General features: G+C 37.5%; 1 protein-coding gene across 1 annotated transcript in view; it reads left to right on the top strand.

Moving 5' to 3' along the window:
• LOC142347985 (uncharacterized) overlaps nucleotides 1-17,398 on the top strand; it is a 113,509-nt gene extending 96,111 nt beyond the window's left edge. The window contains exons 24-31 of the mRNA XM_075399149.1: nucleotides 248-432; nucleotides 674-885; nucleotides 1,408-1,599; nucleotides 3,310-3,661; nucleotides 4,197-4,501; nucleotides 9,531-9,777; nucleotides 10,132-10,551; nucleotides 16,239-17,398. Coding sequence (XP_075255264.1) covers nucleotides 248-432; nucleotides 674-885; nucleotides 1,408-1,599; nucleotides 3,310-3,661; nucleotides 4,197-4,501; nucleotides 9,531-9,777; nucleotides 10,132-10,551; nucleotides 16,239-16,702 — 2,377 coding nt within the window. The 3' untranslated portion in view covers nucleotides 16,703-17,398. The remainder of the gene's footprint in view (nucleotides 1-247; nucleotides 433-673; nucleotides 886-1,407; nucleotides 1,600-3,309; nucleotides 3,662-4,196; nucleotides 4,502-9,530; nucleotides 9,778-10,131; nucleotides 10,552-16,238) is intronic.
• The last annotated feature ends 1,869 nt before the right edge of the window (nucleotides 17,399-19,267 follow it).

Here is a 19,267-nt window from a genome sequence, read left to right as displayed (position 1 = left end):
ATTTATGATAATTTGATATAGATCATTGCGAATACTGAGATCATAAAACTTTGTAGCACTCGACTTCATTTGATGAAGTATTAAAGTTTTTCGGTTAAAAACAAGACAACATTTCGTATGCTTTTTTAAAACTTTTTAAAGACGAATTGGTTGGAGGATTAGCCCGGGTCGTAGCGAGTTCCTTAAAAAGCAGGAAAAAGTAGAATGAAAACTTTCTTTGCATATCAAATTATTTTTTTTGGTATAGATCATCCGAATGGGGACGTTCGGGTTCTGACTCGGGTTGCAGTCGGCAGAGTTTCGGCTCATTCGTCAGCCAATCAAGCATCACCAACTCACAGTCGGGAGACCTTGTCTCAATCAGCAAAACCCACAAAGCCATTGGAGCGATGGGCTTAATAGCAACCCAGTATGGACCAGTTCATCTACCAGGTATAGCGGTTTTCTTAACAATTTTTATTTTCAAGACTTTTCGGAGATTACACCCCATTTACCCAACAAATAAACGAGTGGCAAAAAACGGCGCTGAAACTGGCCCCCAGCTTACAATACAGAACAAACTAAAAATTAACAAAATCAAAGAAAAAGATTGTTTCCAAAGTTGAGAGAATTGAACAAAAATATTTTTGGTATAAAAAAATACTCATTTATTTAGTGCTTGTGAACTATTTAGGTCATCATTATGACTCAACCGGCGGAGGAGGGGGTGGTGGTGGCGGAGGTGGGGGAGGGGGCGGGTCAGCATCAGGTTCATTCAGCTACAGTTTCGACACTTCTAACCAACACGCACATGCTCACTCGAGTGTGAGAAGATCAGTGTCAAATGAAGGAGATCCAAGCTACTCATCCCCTTCTCATCTGCAACACCTGGTCACTCTAAGACAGGTACTGATGTTGTTTATTTGCTTATAGTGATTCACCTCTTCTATTAAACTAACACTAACGACACCGCCTATTCTTGACACGGCACTTAGCCAAAACACTATGCTCAAGTATTTGAAAAGAATTTTGCGAAACAAGAATCTAGTAACACTTTCACAAATATCAACTCAATTGCAACGAGATGGGGGCAACAAGAAGTCAATAAATCAACATTGATAAAACTTAAGATGTTACCGAACAGAGAATACTTAATTATTGATTTGATTGAAATGTAGTTTCTTCGACAATTGTTGACAACTGGGTTTTGGCAACAACAAATTGGAATCAAAATTTGAGAAATTTAAAACAAAATAAATCGCAACTTTGCTAAGCGAATGCAATGATGACTTTCAAATGTGACGGATAAAATCCATCTAAATTTAGAAAAGCCACCAAAAACTCTTCGGCCATGAAAGTACAATGTTTTTGCTGTATGTACAAGATCAATTAAAGAGTGTCTCTCAAATAATTTTGCATGTTTTGCAGGAGAGTGACGGGGGTGCTTCCTCTGGAGTGGAGCCCTCCTTCCCCACTATTCCCCCCTCGGCTGTGATGAGACACAATTCCATTAGTAGTGAAGACTCCCATGCATCTCACGCATCCATCGCCACTTCTGAGGCTGAGTTCGGACAGGTCGAACACGACTTTTCATCCGTCAACTACAGGAAACTTACCAAAGTACGTACAAGACTGTTTGACTTTTTTCTATTGAAACATGTAAATTTTACGACTATAGCCAAAAGTTGAACATATGAATGCATATGATTCAAATAACGCTGTATTATTTGAAAAATTATAAGGATAATTCATATTTGGATGTTCGTTTTCATACGTAAAGTATGACGTACATCTTTGCAATGGTCTGTTCAATAGAAAAGTTTTATACTGCTTTATACTTTCACTTTTTGCACTCGCGCGAACTTTGCGCCAGTTTTAAGATTGCAGGCAATCGGTGGTAGATTTGCTTTCGGTAGTGGCTTTATGGGGTTGCACATATGGTTTGATTACCTATTTTAGGAACAGTCTCGTGTTCGTTTAGTTTTTCTTCCCCGTGTTTTTCGGGGTGTGTTATGGCTGACCGTCTGTCTGGACGATTGATGACATTAGGTCATCTTAAATGAAACGAATGATTCAAGATAGATATAAGTAAAGCTGTTGTTCTTACATGTTTTATTCGGAGAACTCAGATTCATATTAAGTAATCGATCACTTTGGACATTTGAAGGAATATGAAGTTTGTAATAGCTAGACTCACGTTTGTAATATGATTTGTAATATAACAATATGATTTGTATTAAAATCTCCAATGGGAAAGAATTTTCGCAGAGAAAAAGAAACAATTGTCTTTTTCTCTATGTTATTAATAGCCGCGAAGCGATAGCTGAGGCTATTGTTGGCCTTCTCATGGTTTTTTACAATTCAAATAATTTCTTTTTTAAGATGTGTTCACATATTTTCATGATATTTAAGGTCAAATTGGATTAGTGACTTCGGTCACGCCGAAACAGGATGTGGAGCAAAAAAGCGAGCGGTTTTGCGGTGTGAAATTTTTTGCTCTAATTTTGAAGTAGAGTGAGAAAACGGTGTTTGAACAAAAATTCGCTTTCTCACTAGTTGTTTTTTGTTCACATGCCGCATTTTTATGTTGATTTTCTGTTTTTTTTTGTTTTTTTATCTAATTTTTTGGAAATGATTTTCACAATTCACTAGAGTCCGTTCTAAGTCCAGTTTTGTTTTTAGTCAGTGAAAATTCTTCCTCGCTAGTGGTTTTTTTTAATCACATGTGGCAATTTCACTTTGATTTTTACAGTGTTTTCGATTTTCTGGATCGGATTTTTTTCGAAATAGTTTTCCCAATCAATTCATAGTCCGTTCTTGGTCTAGTTTTTTGTTTAGTCAATGAAAATTCTTTGAATTGTGTGTCAGGAATTGTCCTGCTATGTTTTTTTATTTCGTCGTCCAAATTTTTGTTACGACCCTATGACCTCACAATCACATCAAATCTGCTTTTTTGTTCATTCGTTCATGCAATTTCAACTGAAGTGCGTGCGTGTCTTTTTTCACTCTTATTGGAGCGAGTTTTTGGTAACACGTGACTTACCTCACTCTCAAAAATGACTTCCTCACTCTAAAATTGACTTTTCTTCACTCTAATTCAAAGAGATAAGGTCAAGTGAATGTGTGTTACTCTAATTGAGGGTTATTTGAGAGCAGGGAATAGAAGTAGCACTAGGATAAGCAAATTCCTAATAAAAATAACATCTCAGCATTTAATAACAAAGCATTTTTTGGTCTGTTTCTTGTACTATCTTTTTGTGACTGCAGATCTACAAAGCTATTGCGGTTATTTTCTGGCAATCTGCCAGCTATGTTTTTTGCGTATTTCAGGTAACCAGGAAAGCCCCCGGTCCACTTCTATACACTATACATAGTGTAGACGCAGCCGATGATGAGTTGAGTGAAAAATCCAAGAGTGACACTGGAATGGAGGAGCGGAACTCAAACAGCCGCAAAACCAGTCTCAAGAACCTGAACAACAAAACCCCCTCCCCAAGGAAGAAGAACGCGGACGGAGCCGTGTCTGGAGATTCTCAGGGATCAGCCAAAAGTTCTGCTGATGAGAATGGCATTGGCGGAGGGGGGCAAAAGAGTGACAGTGGGGGAGGGGGGAGTAGTAAGGAAAATAACGGACAAAGTACATCAGGAATTGTAGCTGCCTCAAAACCAATCGAAGCTCCAGGTTCAGCTTTGTATTCATTAACGCAATATTTTATTAAATGCAAAAGTTGATTTTTTTGTTTGCTTTTGTTCAGTCGTCAGGACTCGTCAGGAAAAGAAACTATATCGAGCTAAAACATAGACATTTTTGAGCTGTTAGCACAACCGCGCAAGTTATTTGACCTTACTTGCAATTTATTCACCCCCCAATAATACGCAGCCAGAATATCGTAATTGAAAGTTTCCCCACCTAATATCAAATTTAAACAATTATAGTTCGCAAAATATTGTAGCAGAGTGATAGTACATTGCTGCTTTCCGGTCGCAGTTTCGACCTTAAATGTTTGCAAGCTGATGATAAGTTTTGAAAAGAAATTTCATAGAATTTCGTTTAGTTTTTTAATCAAATTCGACTAAAATTTATAACCGAGTTGGGTCTAGTTAAAAATCGGAACAAAAACTCATAAATGAATCATTTAACTGTTACGGTAGATGCATTGACTGATATTGTCTTTAGATTAAGATTCCATCTTTCAATGTTCCCTTCCACATTTCAGACTCATCTCTTCCAACTATTCACCAAACCCACTACCAACACCACCCTCTCTCCTCATCATCTCTAGTCAAAATGGGGGGATCCTCCTCCCATGAGCAACAGTCTTTTGGGGGCAGTACGGCAACCGACAGCGGGGGCTCCGACCACGAGTTGGGAACTTCAGTTAGGACTGCGGGACCGTACGGGCGACCACCTCATGAGTCGAATAACCCCGTGAGTGGTGGTAGTGGGGGTGGGGGTCCTCACGGGGGCAGACGGCGGTATAGACAGCGCTTCTCATTTGAGCCGTCTAACTCTCAAGAACGCGTGAGTTGCTGACCCTAGTCGAACTCAATGGAAGTTATCTTGGTACCCAGGTTTAGAACTCGACTTATGAAAAGACTTTTTAATTATAGTGTGAGGGTCCAATATGACCATAATTAGTCCAGCTAGGGTTTTTTCACAGCAAGTTAAGGTCCAGCTTGGTCTTTTCATGGCGCGAGCAAGAATCTTTTCAAAAGTCGAGGAAAAGATGTTCTTGGTCTTTTAATTAATTTTCGCATTTTTTCGGTGGATGAGGAATTATCCACGAGCAGTAGCAAACTGGAATTGCAACAGGCAATCATACGTAGGAAATTGTTTGTTTTTTTGCTAAAACAATCTACAGAACAATTGAATTCTAGAGATAAATTTGCTGTCTTGAGATAAAAAAATAGTAGACTCTATTACAACTTGGTTCGGCTGAAAAGAATTAGTGAGCACAGCTGTAACATTCTTCATTTCATAAACAACGAATTAGTCTCTTTTTGCAGTCATTTTGATCACAAATAATTGAAACTCGTGATAAATATTATAGCACAATTCCATGACTAATTAAAATTTCCAAAAAAAATAGAAAATTACGATGGTCCAGCATAAAAGTCGGGTTAAAGTTCAGAAGAAATAACCTGGGTTGAGCAGCGAAAACTTGGGTCGAGCTGAAGTCCAGATGATCAAAAAACTCGAGGTAGAGACTTTCCATTGGAAATTTTAGTCGAGCATGGTCTTTTCGTACCACCGTTGATCGAGCATGGCCGTTTTATAAGTGAAAGCCTGAACGTGAGTAGATTCATGCAAAAGACAGTAATCATGCAACATTTTGCAAGAAGACGTAATATTGTAGGAGTATTGCAAGGGTCTTGCAAGATGACGGTCCTTCAGCAATACTTGTGCAAGATACCCCTCTTAAGCAGAACACTTTTGATTTTAGTTAATGAATTTGAAGTTGAAACAGTTAAAGACTTCGAAACTAGTTACCATCGTAACTACAGAATTGCCAAAGTGAGATGATGAAGGCAAAGCAAGACGAAGTAAGATTGAACGTATACAAGTATGGCCGCCTCCACGCGGCAGTGCTAGGACCAAGCAGCTGCTCCCAGGATTCATACACACTGTACACAGACTGCGAGAAACCGGTTTTTGCAGCGAGATCAGGTAAGCCCAGTGGTCCCTAGTATGCATTTCATTAAGAAACACATGTTTGCTCTGCCTTTTCTCCTCATCTTCGGCAGCGTTGCAACAAATCCCGGCCTAACGCTTTGTGCTATTTGTCACCGTAGGAACTGGAATCTATACGGCGTCTGGTGTGGCCGCGGAGGATGGATATACCTGAATTGCACCAACTTACAGTCAATAGAGCAATAGAACAACAAGTTTGACTTTAAACGCTGCTCCTCGTTCAAGGTAATAGAATCAAATACAAGGCGAAATTTTTCCACTCACGACAACACACCTCAACATTCTTCAACTGAATTGTAAGGGACTCAACCAAAAACTAGACAACATCTCCATGATAGACTGGATACAGTAAAGTAACATCCAATTAGCTGCCATCCCGGAGACAAACCTCAATGAAAAATCCACTTAAAAACCCTTCTGGCTACTACATAATCCAAGAAAATAGGACCCAAGAAAGAGGCAAAGGTGGAGGGACAGCTTTTATCTTTATGGACGAAATTCTGATTCAAAAAATTAAACTTAAAACCACTGACAGGCACCCAGAAGTCCAATCCACATCACTCACAGCAGGTATTAATAACATCAAACTAGTGAACATCTGCATTCCAGTTCCGTTTAGCTGTGATGCATGATACAAGAAATCAATAAGTAAATTACTTGAGTTAGATGACTGAATTATTGTCAGTGATATGAATATTCATAGCCCTCTTTGGAACCCAACATTACCAGAAGGCACAAGGGGACGCAATACGGCAAAGGAAATAGACCTCTCTAACCATGTAGTACTCCACAAAAAGGCCGGCTTAACTGATTTTTTAAAAGCTCCTCCCCGGACATCAGTCTCGCCAGCTCAAGCATAGCAAAGAAAATCGATTGGCAAACGATGTACAGCTTAAGCTCGGACCATTTATCAATAGTTCTAGCCATCAGTTGTGACCTCATCACACAAACAACACCAAAAAAAAGTTTCTTAAACTTCTGCAAAGCTAACTGGGAAAGTTTTTAAGACGAAATTGAACTAAAACTGAAGAAACATCAAAGGCCAACCATTTCTACCGCTTGCAAAAATCATATGGAAAACTGTCATTACTGCGACTGGCAGGCATGTTCCACAAGAAAAATTTAAAACAGTGATTGCCAGTTTTCCCAGTGAAGCTGTAAAACTTTCTGAAAAGATAAAAAAAAAGTTGAAAAAAACATTCATGGAACCCCAAAAACGCCACTAAAGCATCAAATAAACAAACCTGTTCAAAGTCAAGAAGTCACAAATTGGATTGATTTGCACAAACACTTACTCACAGAGAAAAATGCTCTGAACTTTGGAGCACACTAAAAGTAAAGCTAGACCACCTGCAAATAGAGCCATATACTTTACCGCTAAAAAATTACTCCTCATCATAATTCAAGGAAATGAGCCAACCAGTTAACCCAAAAATACACTCCACACCCCAGGAAAAATTAAAAAAAATACACTAAGGACGATAAGGAAATTGGAAATGGAGGGCAAAATGTTTAAGTGTAACAGCGAAGGCTATGAGACACGAACAAAAGTAAAACACTGAGCCCAGATAGAATAGCGCTACTCCCATTACACTATCTAGGCCCCCTAGCACTGAACTTTTTCACTGACATCATAAACGTCCTGTAAACAGTGCAAAAATCCCAAACATTTGGACAGTTGCTCGGGCTATACCCCTACAGCAGCCAGGAAAACCCATAGACGGATCTAAAAGCTTAGGATCGATTGCACTCCTCTCCCCAATCGCAGAAATAACAGAAAAACTCTTATTGAGTGACCTTAGAGAATATCCAATAAAAATCATTCGCACGCCTTTAGTGCCAAGCAGTTCGGAACAACAGCTCTTAATATTGTCACCAATGATATGCAAAAAGGCCATAATCAAAATAAACACTGCAACCGTACTCTAACTAGTATCCCTAAACGTCAAGGCAGCTTTCCACGCGCTTGATCATGACCTACTGCGACGTGACATACACAAGGCACCACTACAAAATAGCTTCTAAAAGATGAGTTGCTTCATACTTACAAGACAGGTTTTCCTACATAGAATATAACGAAAATCTCAGTGTAGAAAAAACAAACAGGGCGTCCTACAACGTTATGTATTATCGCAAACATTTTTCAACATCTGCACGAGCAAGCTGCCTCTACCCCAAAAAAATATAAACCTCAGGTTTTAAGCTGATGATATAACTTAAGCTACATCTCACCCACAGGTTGAAAAATTATGTGACATGATAACTCCCTACTTAAATATTTTACACGACTGGCTAGAATCAAGAATATTTAAGTTATCGGCTGAGAAATCAAGTGCAATTTTGTTCACAACATGGAGCAAGGAGTGGCAAAGTCCAAAAAGTACTTGGTGTCACCTTCGATATGCCAAATTCTTGTGAACATGTAGGGAGCGCCAAAGAAACAATCTAAAAGCGCAATAACATAATGAAAGATTGCTGGTAGCGATTGGGGCTGCACAAAAGAGACACTGTGACTGTCAAAGCAATCGGTCGGATCGTCCTGAACTACGGTGCTCCCATTTGGGCTTCCACAATCAGCAAAACAAACGAACTACCTACATACACAATAAAACACTGCCTTTCGAACAATTACTGTCTGTGTAGAAATGTTCCACAACAGTGACCTACACAATGAGGGTGAAATGCTGCCTGTTGAAGCTCACACAGAATTGTTAACAGAGCGATTTCTAGCTGACAGTTATCAGTGCCATTGTGCTGATAAAAAGAGAACTTCAACCAGTTTTTGTCCCATGAAACCGACACTAAACTATACTTATAGGAACCGCGTGAAACAAAAACCAAAAGAGAACAATTCAATTGAAAAGAAGTGACCAAAGACAGCAAGCAACAACATACACCTCTACCAAAGATGGTAGAAGAACAACCGCTGCCACGAATTGCACTTATTCCATTAGCACAACTGAGAACTGAATACTGCCCCCTGCTAAACTCTTACTTGAGTAGAATCTCTGACATTGTAGAGGTAATCAACTGGCTGGATCTAATACCAGCAGTTTAACACGAACACACTGCACAGAATAATCCGCCTTCGTTGCCCTTTTCCCCCGATGTTGATGATGCCCCCCAGCCTCCCTAACCCGGGTACGGCATGTTATTCGCCATGGCGTGTATACAGAAAGGTCGCCGCACCACAAGCAAGTTGTGGATAGGCAGTCACACTATTACTAAAATATCTATTTTTTTATACAAATGCAACAAGGGTACCAGTTAAAAACGGTAATAAGCGTCGGTATCCCGCCAAAATTACCTGCGAATTGCAGCTCTGTGTGCCAGCTACAAAAAATAAAAGTGAGCCGACGTAAAAGCAAGCTGAATGTTATGTAATAGTTAGGTAATCTTTCACAAATAGTGCATTAATAACCCTTTACAGTCAAGGCAACATACACTATTTGCAATTCAAATGTAATTCCAAAGCAGCAAAGAAACAAATATACATCATTTTTAGGATATCTAGTAATTTTGAGCCAGCATACCGCTGTTCATGGCCATGCCTCTTCGCGGGCTAGACGCCAGGGATAAAACATAATACGTCTGTCTCTCAAAATTTTTGGCGTACTTACCTCTTTTTCAAAATTCGTTTGGCTTACTTGTCGGCTTGTTTGACCGCCAAAAAGTGAGATATTATTGAAATGTAGTTTGGTATGTGCTGCCACTTTTCGTTATTAAAAGGATCCAATTTCAGCCTCTGTTACAAAAGTGAGATATAGCACCTCTAGATTTGCAAACTGAGATATTGGTGAATTATAGCTTGGTATGCGCGGTTATAATTCTTTGTTATTTTTCTAATATCCAATTTCAGCCTCTGTTGGGCGCCCATCAAAAGTACTCTTTGCCCCTCTCCCCCTCCAACAAACTGGCGTCCCACCACTCCCATCTACAGCAGCCAGCTATTCCCAATTCCAGTGGGTCGCAGGCCATGGGAACGAAGAAGATCCTGCTTAGAAGACCAGACGATGTACCCTTAGCCATTCTCTACAGGAGTGGGAGTGGAGAGTCGTGTACTAAGAGACTCAGCAATGTCAAGGGACTCACAATAGACGTATCAGGTATACATAGTTTTGTCTGTGAGCAAAATTTTAATTTACTCAGTATGTATAAACAAAGTAATGCATGTTTTAACTCCGATGATGGTTCATTCAGTTCTATAAGAGCTGGCAATAGCCGTTGTAACGAACAGAGACTATTTTAGGAAAAAAAGATTAAATGTAAGGCTGAATTGATCTCACACCACCGCCCACTCTACTAAAAAGAACACTAGCTCGAAATCAGTTCTATGTGCCTTGGGTATGGCCCAGCAATGAAAGTCTAATTATTCAATATGACAATGCTGATAAACTGATCCTTGGAATAAGTAACTGATTTGAAAAGTAATTCAGACACGTGGGTATCTTTGCTTAAAGGAACCTCTGGAGAGAATCAGGAGCGGTCCAGCTTACTCCTGGGAGCCAGAAAAAAGCCAAGACAAGCCGCTTCCTTATCAATAAACCACGAAGACAACATGCACTGGACTAAACGAAGCTTTGACAAACATCGAAAGTCACTCACCCGAATGACAAAACTTATCAAACAGAGTCGAGTTGTGTCGCTACCTGAAAGCCCTCATGAAGTGACGCTCGCAAACGAGGCCACGTCAGAATCTCAACCTCTAAGGTCTTCAGTTTCGCCGAACGTGACGGAACGGGAGGGCGATGACGAAACGTCGGAGACCAGGGCAGTAGCTGAAACGTATCCTTTAGTTCGCAAATTGAGCAATAAAAACAACAGACAGAAACCGTGGTTGTCACTTTCTGAAGAACATGGTGACGCAAATTCTGATGGAGGTTAGTGAGACAAAAGTTGATTAGATTTTTATAGGTTACGTGACTCTGATGAAGTCATGGGAGAATGTTGCGTTTATCGAGAATCACGTAGCAGATCGAGATGTAAGTCAGATTGTCGAATTGACTTTATCAGAGTCACGTAACCAACGTGTCTGCTGGAAACAAAAACTTGCAAGTTTGAAATCTGGCTCTATATTGAAATCTGGTATTGTAGAATCTGGCTCTGCAGAGATTTGGCATTTAAAAACCCGATCATGCGTGTTATAACTTCTATAATTATGAAAATATTTACTTACAAAAATAACCTAAAAGCAGAAAAGATTGAGAAAGCTTAAGGCCAAGGGTCAAAGATGTATTAAGACGCATTATCCCAAGTCATATAGAAACGTATGTTAATAACAGCAGCCAGTTGATTCTAACAAAGCCACTGTTGGTCCCTTTTGCTCATACTCCACTTTAGGGGCCGAGAAATTTTTGACTAAAGGGTTTTTCTGCTCCCCAGAAGTGTCATCTATTGTCAGATTTCGTCGGTCAATATAATTCAAATATTACGTTTAAGGTCACGTCTCCGCACTTTGATGTTTGCCGGTTTCGGTGAATTTTCAAATCACTTTTAGTTTGGTTTAGTCTTTTTTGTGTTACTTTAGTTTTATAGTGCGATAATGACTGTTACAGAACATTTTCTGTTCCGACACCTCTTGAGGGGGGAGGAACTATATACTCAAATGGTTTTTTTGTTCAGACAATTTTGGCTGATCGATATAATAATCGTAGAGAGTTGTGAGTGGTATCACTAGAAAGCCCGTCCATCGTAGAATACAGAATTAAAAATTTAAATATTCGTTTTTTATAGGGAGTTATCGAGGTTTAAAGTTTTGTGAATATTAATAGTATTGCAGCTGTTTTTATTCACATTTTTGACCAAATTTTTGTCAATTCTGCCAAAATATGTTAAAATTTTTAACGGCAGTGTTGTTGATTTTTATCTCTAAAGACAGAGGAGGGTTGCTGAATTGTTCGATCCGAGTTTTTTCGGCTAGAATAAATGCTAAATTACTCAAAATCCAGACTTTTTCGTTAAAAAAATGGCCTTTTCAGAACACTCGCTTTAAATTTGCTGGAAGCAGACATTTTAAAACTGCGGTCATATTCTTCTTAAGCTCCGAAAAGAACTAGTTGGACTCACGCTGGCTGCAAGAGTCAGCTGGAATTATAATTTTGCCAATTTTTTGGAAATTTAAACTCGATAAATAAACAAAATGCAAAATTTTTTTTGACAAACGGAAAGAGTTTGTATAGAATTGATCTATTTCGCAATAATTTTCAAAAATTGAGTGTTTTGTTAGACGCGCAGCAATATCTGAGCTGATCTTGATCTCACAATGGATCCTTATGACAAATTTTTTTTGGATTTTATTGGGGCGCGTTCTTTTTTCAGAATATTTCCGCTGTGTAAATGTTTTTATATAAATTAAGGACACGAAATTTAAATCAGGGCTCAATCAATGAAAGATGCTATTTACAATAAACGAGACCCAGCGATACTATATTATGGCTTTAGAGTTAAGCTAATGTTTTCTATGGCTCTGAGTAATTGTTCTCGTAAAAATTTTAAGGACTTCTTGAGTTTTGCTTTCATTTCTTATACCTTTTGCAGCCGAATGACTTAGTGTCACCAATGACAGATCCAGTTAGTTTAAGGAAGGTATAGAGGAACCTAGACATTTTTTTAGTTGTTATCTAATATCTGTTATGACTATGGATTTTGAGAATGTTTTGAGAAAATATCGATGAATTTTTGAACTTTGCCACTATTTTATCTTTTTTCTCTCAACGTCTAGCACAGTTTCCATAGAAACAAGGGGAAACCAAACAGGGGTAACCTTGAGTTCTAAATTGATATCGGTAACGGTTTTATATTCAACTAATGGTTTCCTTTGGTAGTATGCGTTTTCAATTTCTCTTATTTTTGATCATAGTTGCATATTTTAATGTTTCATTTTGTTTCCTTGTCACGTTATCACATTCCTTTCAAGTCCAATTGAAAAAAAGGCATCGTAAAAAAGCAGAACCTTGGAAGGAAGCGTACTTGAATATCTAAATTGTTTTTGTTGAATAGTTTATGCTTTTTGGGCTGAGACACAGTTATCTCGCAAAATTTTGTGTGTTTTTTTTATTTTGCCTATGTTTATGTTTCTTTTCGTCGTTATACGCCATATACACGATAACGATATAGTGCTTCCTCAAGACGTACAACTCAATCTAGTTAAAGATGTCAGTTGTTTGCTGTTTGTTTTAATGAATTTAAAAAGACTTTAATTTAAATTTAAAAATGATTTTTTTACATGTCTCCTTTCTGCTTTTATTTTGTTCAACCTTTAACTCAATCTCACTCATTAGAAGTCTCAATTATTTTTCTTGATGCAAACTTTTTTTCGCATTTGCTTAGACGTTGTGATTGATTGCGTCGACCATTTAGTTTCATAAAATGTTTTCGAGATTTCTGTACTGTTCAATTTTGGCGTTTCTTTTTGTTGTCATGTCTAAACAGTCCTTTTATAAGGAACACTTGTTGATGCTAAGATGAAGAGAAAATGACAATTTACATTTTTTGCAGCTAACATCTTATAATTATAGTGCCCTGAGTAGTGTCATGTCGTAAAATTGTTTGAAGTTTTGGCTTATTTATGTATTTGTTATTTTGTGGGCTCGCGACTTTAGCTTTTTGTTGTAAACCTAAGTCTGTTATGACTTTTGAGAAAATTTTGTTTTCAAAAATAAATTTTGGTTTTCCAGCTTCGTCTTTTTTAAATGGTTTTTCTGTCGATTTGTCATTCAGACTCTGTAAACACAGGTCACAACCCGTTTTCAGTGAGCTATAATTTAGCCTTTATAATGTTTTTAGCTTCAAACATTTGTTTCTCGGCGTTGTTACTGCTGTTACTACGAGAATTTAAAAAAAATAGATTTTTATATATTTGTACATTTCAAAACATTTTTGGTTTCTTTTTAAATTATAACAATAATCGTTGATTCCATTGGCTTTGAAGTTTTGCGCGACCAATATATTTCTAATGAAGTATATGTTAAACTGTTTTGTTCTGGTTTTTATCTGATGTGAGTTTGATTTTATGTTGTTTTTTATTACAGACATCGAGTTCTGGTCGTAAATAATGTTTGCTGTTTGATTTTTATTATTTTCCTTTCTAATAGTCCTATCATAAACAACTTTTATCGGCTCTCTAGTCTGGCATTATCGTATTTTATTGGTTGTTTATTGAACGCTGTGTTTCTTGAAAGTTTTCTATCTCTTCATCATTTGATAGCCAATTAAGTCAAGAATATGGATGAGCGGGGTCGGAACATTATGTGCGTACGCACATTACCGAGCCTCCTTGTTATACTCTAATATCAAGAGCTGCCAATTTGTCAACTAGTTTTCTAGCCAAACGTACGAACTGAAAATTTTGTACGTTTGGCTAGAAGCTGCAGTTGTTTTAAGACACATTTTTAATATAGATTTACGGAGTGAGCTAAATGAGTGACAATTACAAAATACTGGAAAAAAGTTTATATTTTTCCTTAAAATTTTACTTTTAAGGTGAACTTTAGGGAAGTGCCCCCTTAACTTTTAGGGTAATTTTCAGGTGAATTTTCAGATAAATTTACCATTAATTAATTTTAGTGTATTTATGTTTCTTGCTTGATAAAAATTGTGAGTTGTTTGGTCAACGTTTTTTTTAAATTGAGAAAACTAAAATACTGCGAATCATTAAAGCAACCCATTAAAAATTTTAATGGAAACGTTATCGGCGTTTTCAAAAAAATAGAACGCTTCAAAGAGAAAGCAGCTTATCTGTCAATTTTTACAAATACCGCACTTTGATTGACCGCAGTTGGAAGTTTTTAACTTCACAAAAGATGCATATGACCTTAATCCTCCATTTTGTTCGTATTGTTTGTTGTTAGTGTTTCCATCCGTAATTATTATATTTTACCTGCTATTTTATGCACTTTCTTATGCGCTTTCATATGGAAAATTTGCACTTTCCTGTGACCAATTGACTGACTCGAATATGTTTGTTAATTTTCACTTGTCAAAAGAAAAAACCAACAGAAATTGAATAGTCGTCTTTCCAATATTTACCATTCATTCTCCTAATTCAGCAAAGTTCTTGAAGTTGATTTACCAAGAGCAAAAATCAATCAGTCAGCAGTATTGTTCGCTATCTAATTTTCAACAAAACTTTCTTAATGTTTTTCAAACAAAGCTTTTAGCATTCATGTGGGCCATGTTGCCGTTTGATGCCATTTGTCGCCTGAACATGATTTGCCACCTTATTTTTGTTACAATTAATTTTTTGTCCTCAAAAAATGAATGAACCAGAAAAGTCGCAACTCATTAAGTCGTTCAACATTTCTCGCAGGTCTTTACTGGTTTCTAACGTTACAATTTGTTGTTGAGAAGACATTGATGTTGCTGGAAAAACACAACATAGTATGGTGTGAAGGCCTGTTTCCCCCTCGTCCAAATCTCATTCTGGCCAAAACTCCGCACGCTCGATCCCCCTCCACTGACATAGCTCCCAAACTCCCTTTCACGTCCCCCTTTCTACTCTATCACTTCCAACTCTGTTTTATGCTTAAGCTAGCCTCACAAAACTCTAGCTAGCTACTGCCGAAGCCCACCGCTCTATTTCTATTTTTTCAGACTCCATTGCCTTTTCTATGTCAAAACAGTTACTACTTTTTTTTTAATTAACACTATTCTGACGCTCCAATAAAAATTTAAAATTCGTCAGTTTTAGTTTTTTACGTTAGAGCAGTATGGCAAAAATTTTTTCAACTTCAAAATTTTTGTCCCTTGTCATCTGATAAATTTGACGTTAAACCATTTTTGAGCGTCGCTAATTTAATTGCAAGCACACAAATGCACACTAATTAGCTTCCGCATTGATTAAAATAGTAATTAAATTTTTCAGTGAAGTTACCGGACCTATCTGAGTCGGTAAAATGTCAAACTCCATCATCGTTTATTGTATATTTGTTCACTGCAATTGTACATTGTACAGCATACTAAGACAACTTAACCACAACTTTTAATATAAAATTGAGGAAGTATTTTAGCTACCACGTTTTGCAATATAATTGAAATGGACAACGATAAGTTTGTTTGCGCAGTTGATGACAACGTACATCAATTTCCTTGCTCATCAGCAGCTAATGGATATATAAGAATAAAAAATTTGCTCATCAGCAGCTAATGGATATATAAGAATTAAAAAAAATTAGAATAAATTATTCTGAAGAAAACTCTCGCCACTTACCAGCCGCACATGAGGACTTCTACTTTCGATTAATCGAAAAGAACAAAAATCGGGCTATTTTTTTGCAAAAGTTCTGAAGAAAAATCTCATCTTTCTTTACATTGTGTCAAGGCGTTAACTATGAGAAACAAATCATTAGCTCATCCGGAGGCAAGGTTTTAGAGTGAAGCTCAAATTTGAAAGATTTGGTGACATGGAACAGATTTTCAGATAGGTAAATCGTGAACCAACGAGGCAGTTATGAATAATCATTCTTAAAGCGGTCTGCTAAGGGCGAAAAAAGTAGCATGGAGTTTATAATACAAGACTGTTCTAATTAAAACGAGTGATATTAAGAGTTTAATCTTTTCTATTTCACAGGTAATACAACTACACCTCCGAACACGGTAGCAGTGATAGAAACGAACGACTCAGAATTCGATACAAACCACTGCAACGATACATCACAAGCCCAAAATTCCCAAAACCCACAACAAACGAACGTAGTTATTCAAATAGAACCCGTGACCGATTTCTCGGAAGACCACAAAATTATCGAGTTAGAAGATTTGGAAACGAGTGAAAAAATCAACCTTCTAATATGCTCCAAACAGTACAGTAGTTTAGAAGTTGGAGATAAAAAGCCTCTGGAAAAGAAGCAAAGAAGTTTAGACCTGCACTCATCTACTGAATTTGCAGTGATCAGTGCAAGTCACTTAAGCCACAGCGATTCCAGTATTCTCAGAAGAGACAATCAGCATAGCAGAGCAATTAAACTTGTGCCCTCGAATAGTTGTGAACAAGATATTACACATTTAACTATACCACTTGAGGAATCGTGCTGAAATGTGCTAACTAATTACTTACCGATCATCACTTTTGATCGCTTTCAGACAATCAACAAATTATCCTCAAAATTGTGGCGCTATAATATAGATATCTGAAATATAACAGCCCTTTCCAACTCAGAACCCACCCCCCCCCCCCCGCAAACACACATTATTTCGATCGCCCACCGCACAAGTATCAAAATATGACCGAGTTAACACGTAGTATTTTAGTATGAACGATAAACAAATGTACGATTTGTTTATAGTTAACTCAAAAACCCTTCCAATACTAAAAGCGCTGCCGGCTTTTTTGAATTCTCTGAATTTTTTTTTCGTGCAATTCAAACTTAATGTCACAAATTATTTTTGCAATGAAATTATTATTGATTGGTTTCTTTATTGATTTGAACTAATAGTTTGTTTTCATCACCTTTTGATATCAATGTTCATATTTGTAAATAAAACACAATAATTGTATGATAAACATCTTCAAGCATGATTTTTGTTGGAAAATTATGTTCAAGCGTCATTTTCTGTTAATCTAGTTTTAAAAGAGTTCATTAATTTTGTTATGACGTGCATCTTTACCAATCTGAGGATACTAATTTTGTTATTGTGTTTCATAAGTTCTTTCCACTGCTTCACTTTGTAGATTATAAGTTATTTTTGTCATAACTCATCACTTTCGCTGTTAAAAACTATTCCAGAGCATTTCTTTTCACAGTGATGAAGAGTTAGCCATTTAATAAACAAATGGTAACTGATAAAAAAACTGAGTGCGCCATACAATGTGACATTTGACTAGGCTTTCAAATTATTCACCACAGATAAAGGCTGTCAACAGCATGATGAATTTTCAGCCAATTAAGTTAAATTGGAAAAATAGCACAGAGAACATTCATTTCCCTCCAACTGTGCTATAGAAATCATCGCTACTAATAGCCCATATATTTTGCTAAATTTGAAAAATTGATGAAAAACTGCCGGCGCACACCAAATTATAGCAGCAAAATTTGCGCAATTATATGTTCAAATTTGCCCGTATGGCGCGAATTTTATTTCGTATACCATCAAAGTTACTACGAATGCAAATTGAAACAATCAGCAGCTATGAAAATAGCGAAATAATACTGAATTTAACCTTGCTTCGAATTAGCCACCGATCTAATAATAAACGCTGGCCAAACTAGCAATTATTTAAACGACGAACAGTTGAAAAGCCAAAACAAGACACATCAGGCAGAATGCTGCAAAACAGCCAATTGACTCCCAAGGCCATGATTCGACATGAAGCAAGCATACGAAAGAAAATAAAATTGATGTTTCTTACAAAAAATTACTTCTAAGAAAATGTGTTATTATGGATGCATCTGGTAGTAAGATGTACTCTTGATGAATTGAGAAATGAACTGATATAAATAATATAACCGACTAACGTCTGGCGAATTGCTCAAAAGCCTGCCGAACAGTTGGCTTCGCCAGTAGCAAGCTACGCTGCTCAGAGAGACCAGTTTTAGCTTAATTGAGGGGGGTGGTGAGCGCACGGATACGGGTGGAATGAAGAGGAGTGGGGGAGTGACGTTGGCGGTTAAGTGGTATCACAAATTTAGGTCTCATAAAATGCTTCGGTGAATCGAATCGCCGAAGATACTAGTGAGTCATACTTAGAGACTAGTGAAACCCGTTGATCCCATTTTTGAGGAAAAAAGTCAGACAAAAAATCGATTAAACGAAAAACTGAATAGAAAAGCCCAGCACAAATTTAATTGCTACACAATTCATTTGAGATTAAATAGAAGATTTTCATATGTCGAATGATTCGCGGGGTAGCTGTGGTGACCCCCGTCAATATTCTCATTGTCCCTGCTGTCAATCACCTATTGAGAGCAATGACAACACAATCTCATGCTACCTGTGTGGAGAAATGTCTATCAAAACGTCCTGTCTTGGTGTTCCTTCTCAACTTCAATGTGGACAATTGCTTTGGAAATGCCCCGAATGTGTTAAGATAAGTACAATTTCAATCTTTCAATCCACGTTGGAGAAACTTAAAAAAATTGAAAATATTGAATACGATGTAAAAATCATGAAAGAGAAATTGTTGATTGTAGAACCCTGATGTGAAAACGTTCAAACGCGTACGAATTTTCCAAATCGCTTTCAGAAACAAAAACCGAGTACAGTTATTGTGGATAATGGTGATCCCCTGAATGGGTGCGAGCGTCCAAATGCTGATGATCAGACAACGAGTAGTTACGCCCAAGCTGTTGCCGGAAGTGCAAGTACTTCCCTTCCGAAAGCTCAGTCGAGCCGTAATCCTTTGTTTCACCGCTTGACGCGAAGAGATAGTTTTTCTTCAAATTTTTCTGATGTAGCTGGTGGGAAACGTAAACTAAGGAAGTTATCGCCTGTTAAAGTACCAGTTGTGACAGGTTCATGCAACACTAACGTGTCAGTCAAAGGGGTAGAAATGAAGCCTAGAAATCCGCCTAGACGACACTATTTTATCAGTCGACTGTCAAATGATGTAAATGAGGAAACTCTACGTAATTACTGCATTGACAGTGGATTAATAGTTCA

Source organism: Convolutriloba macropyga, chromosome 10, assembly GCF_964194025.1.
Source record: "Convolutriloba macropyga chromosome 10, txConMacr16.3, whole genome shotgun sequence".
NCBI classification, from domain to species: domain Eukaryota; kingdom Metazoa; phylum Xenacoelomorpha; order Acoela; family Convolutidae; genus Convolutriloba; species Convolutriloba macropyga.
This window is presented reverse-complemented; position numbering and strand designations above follow the sequence as displayed.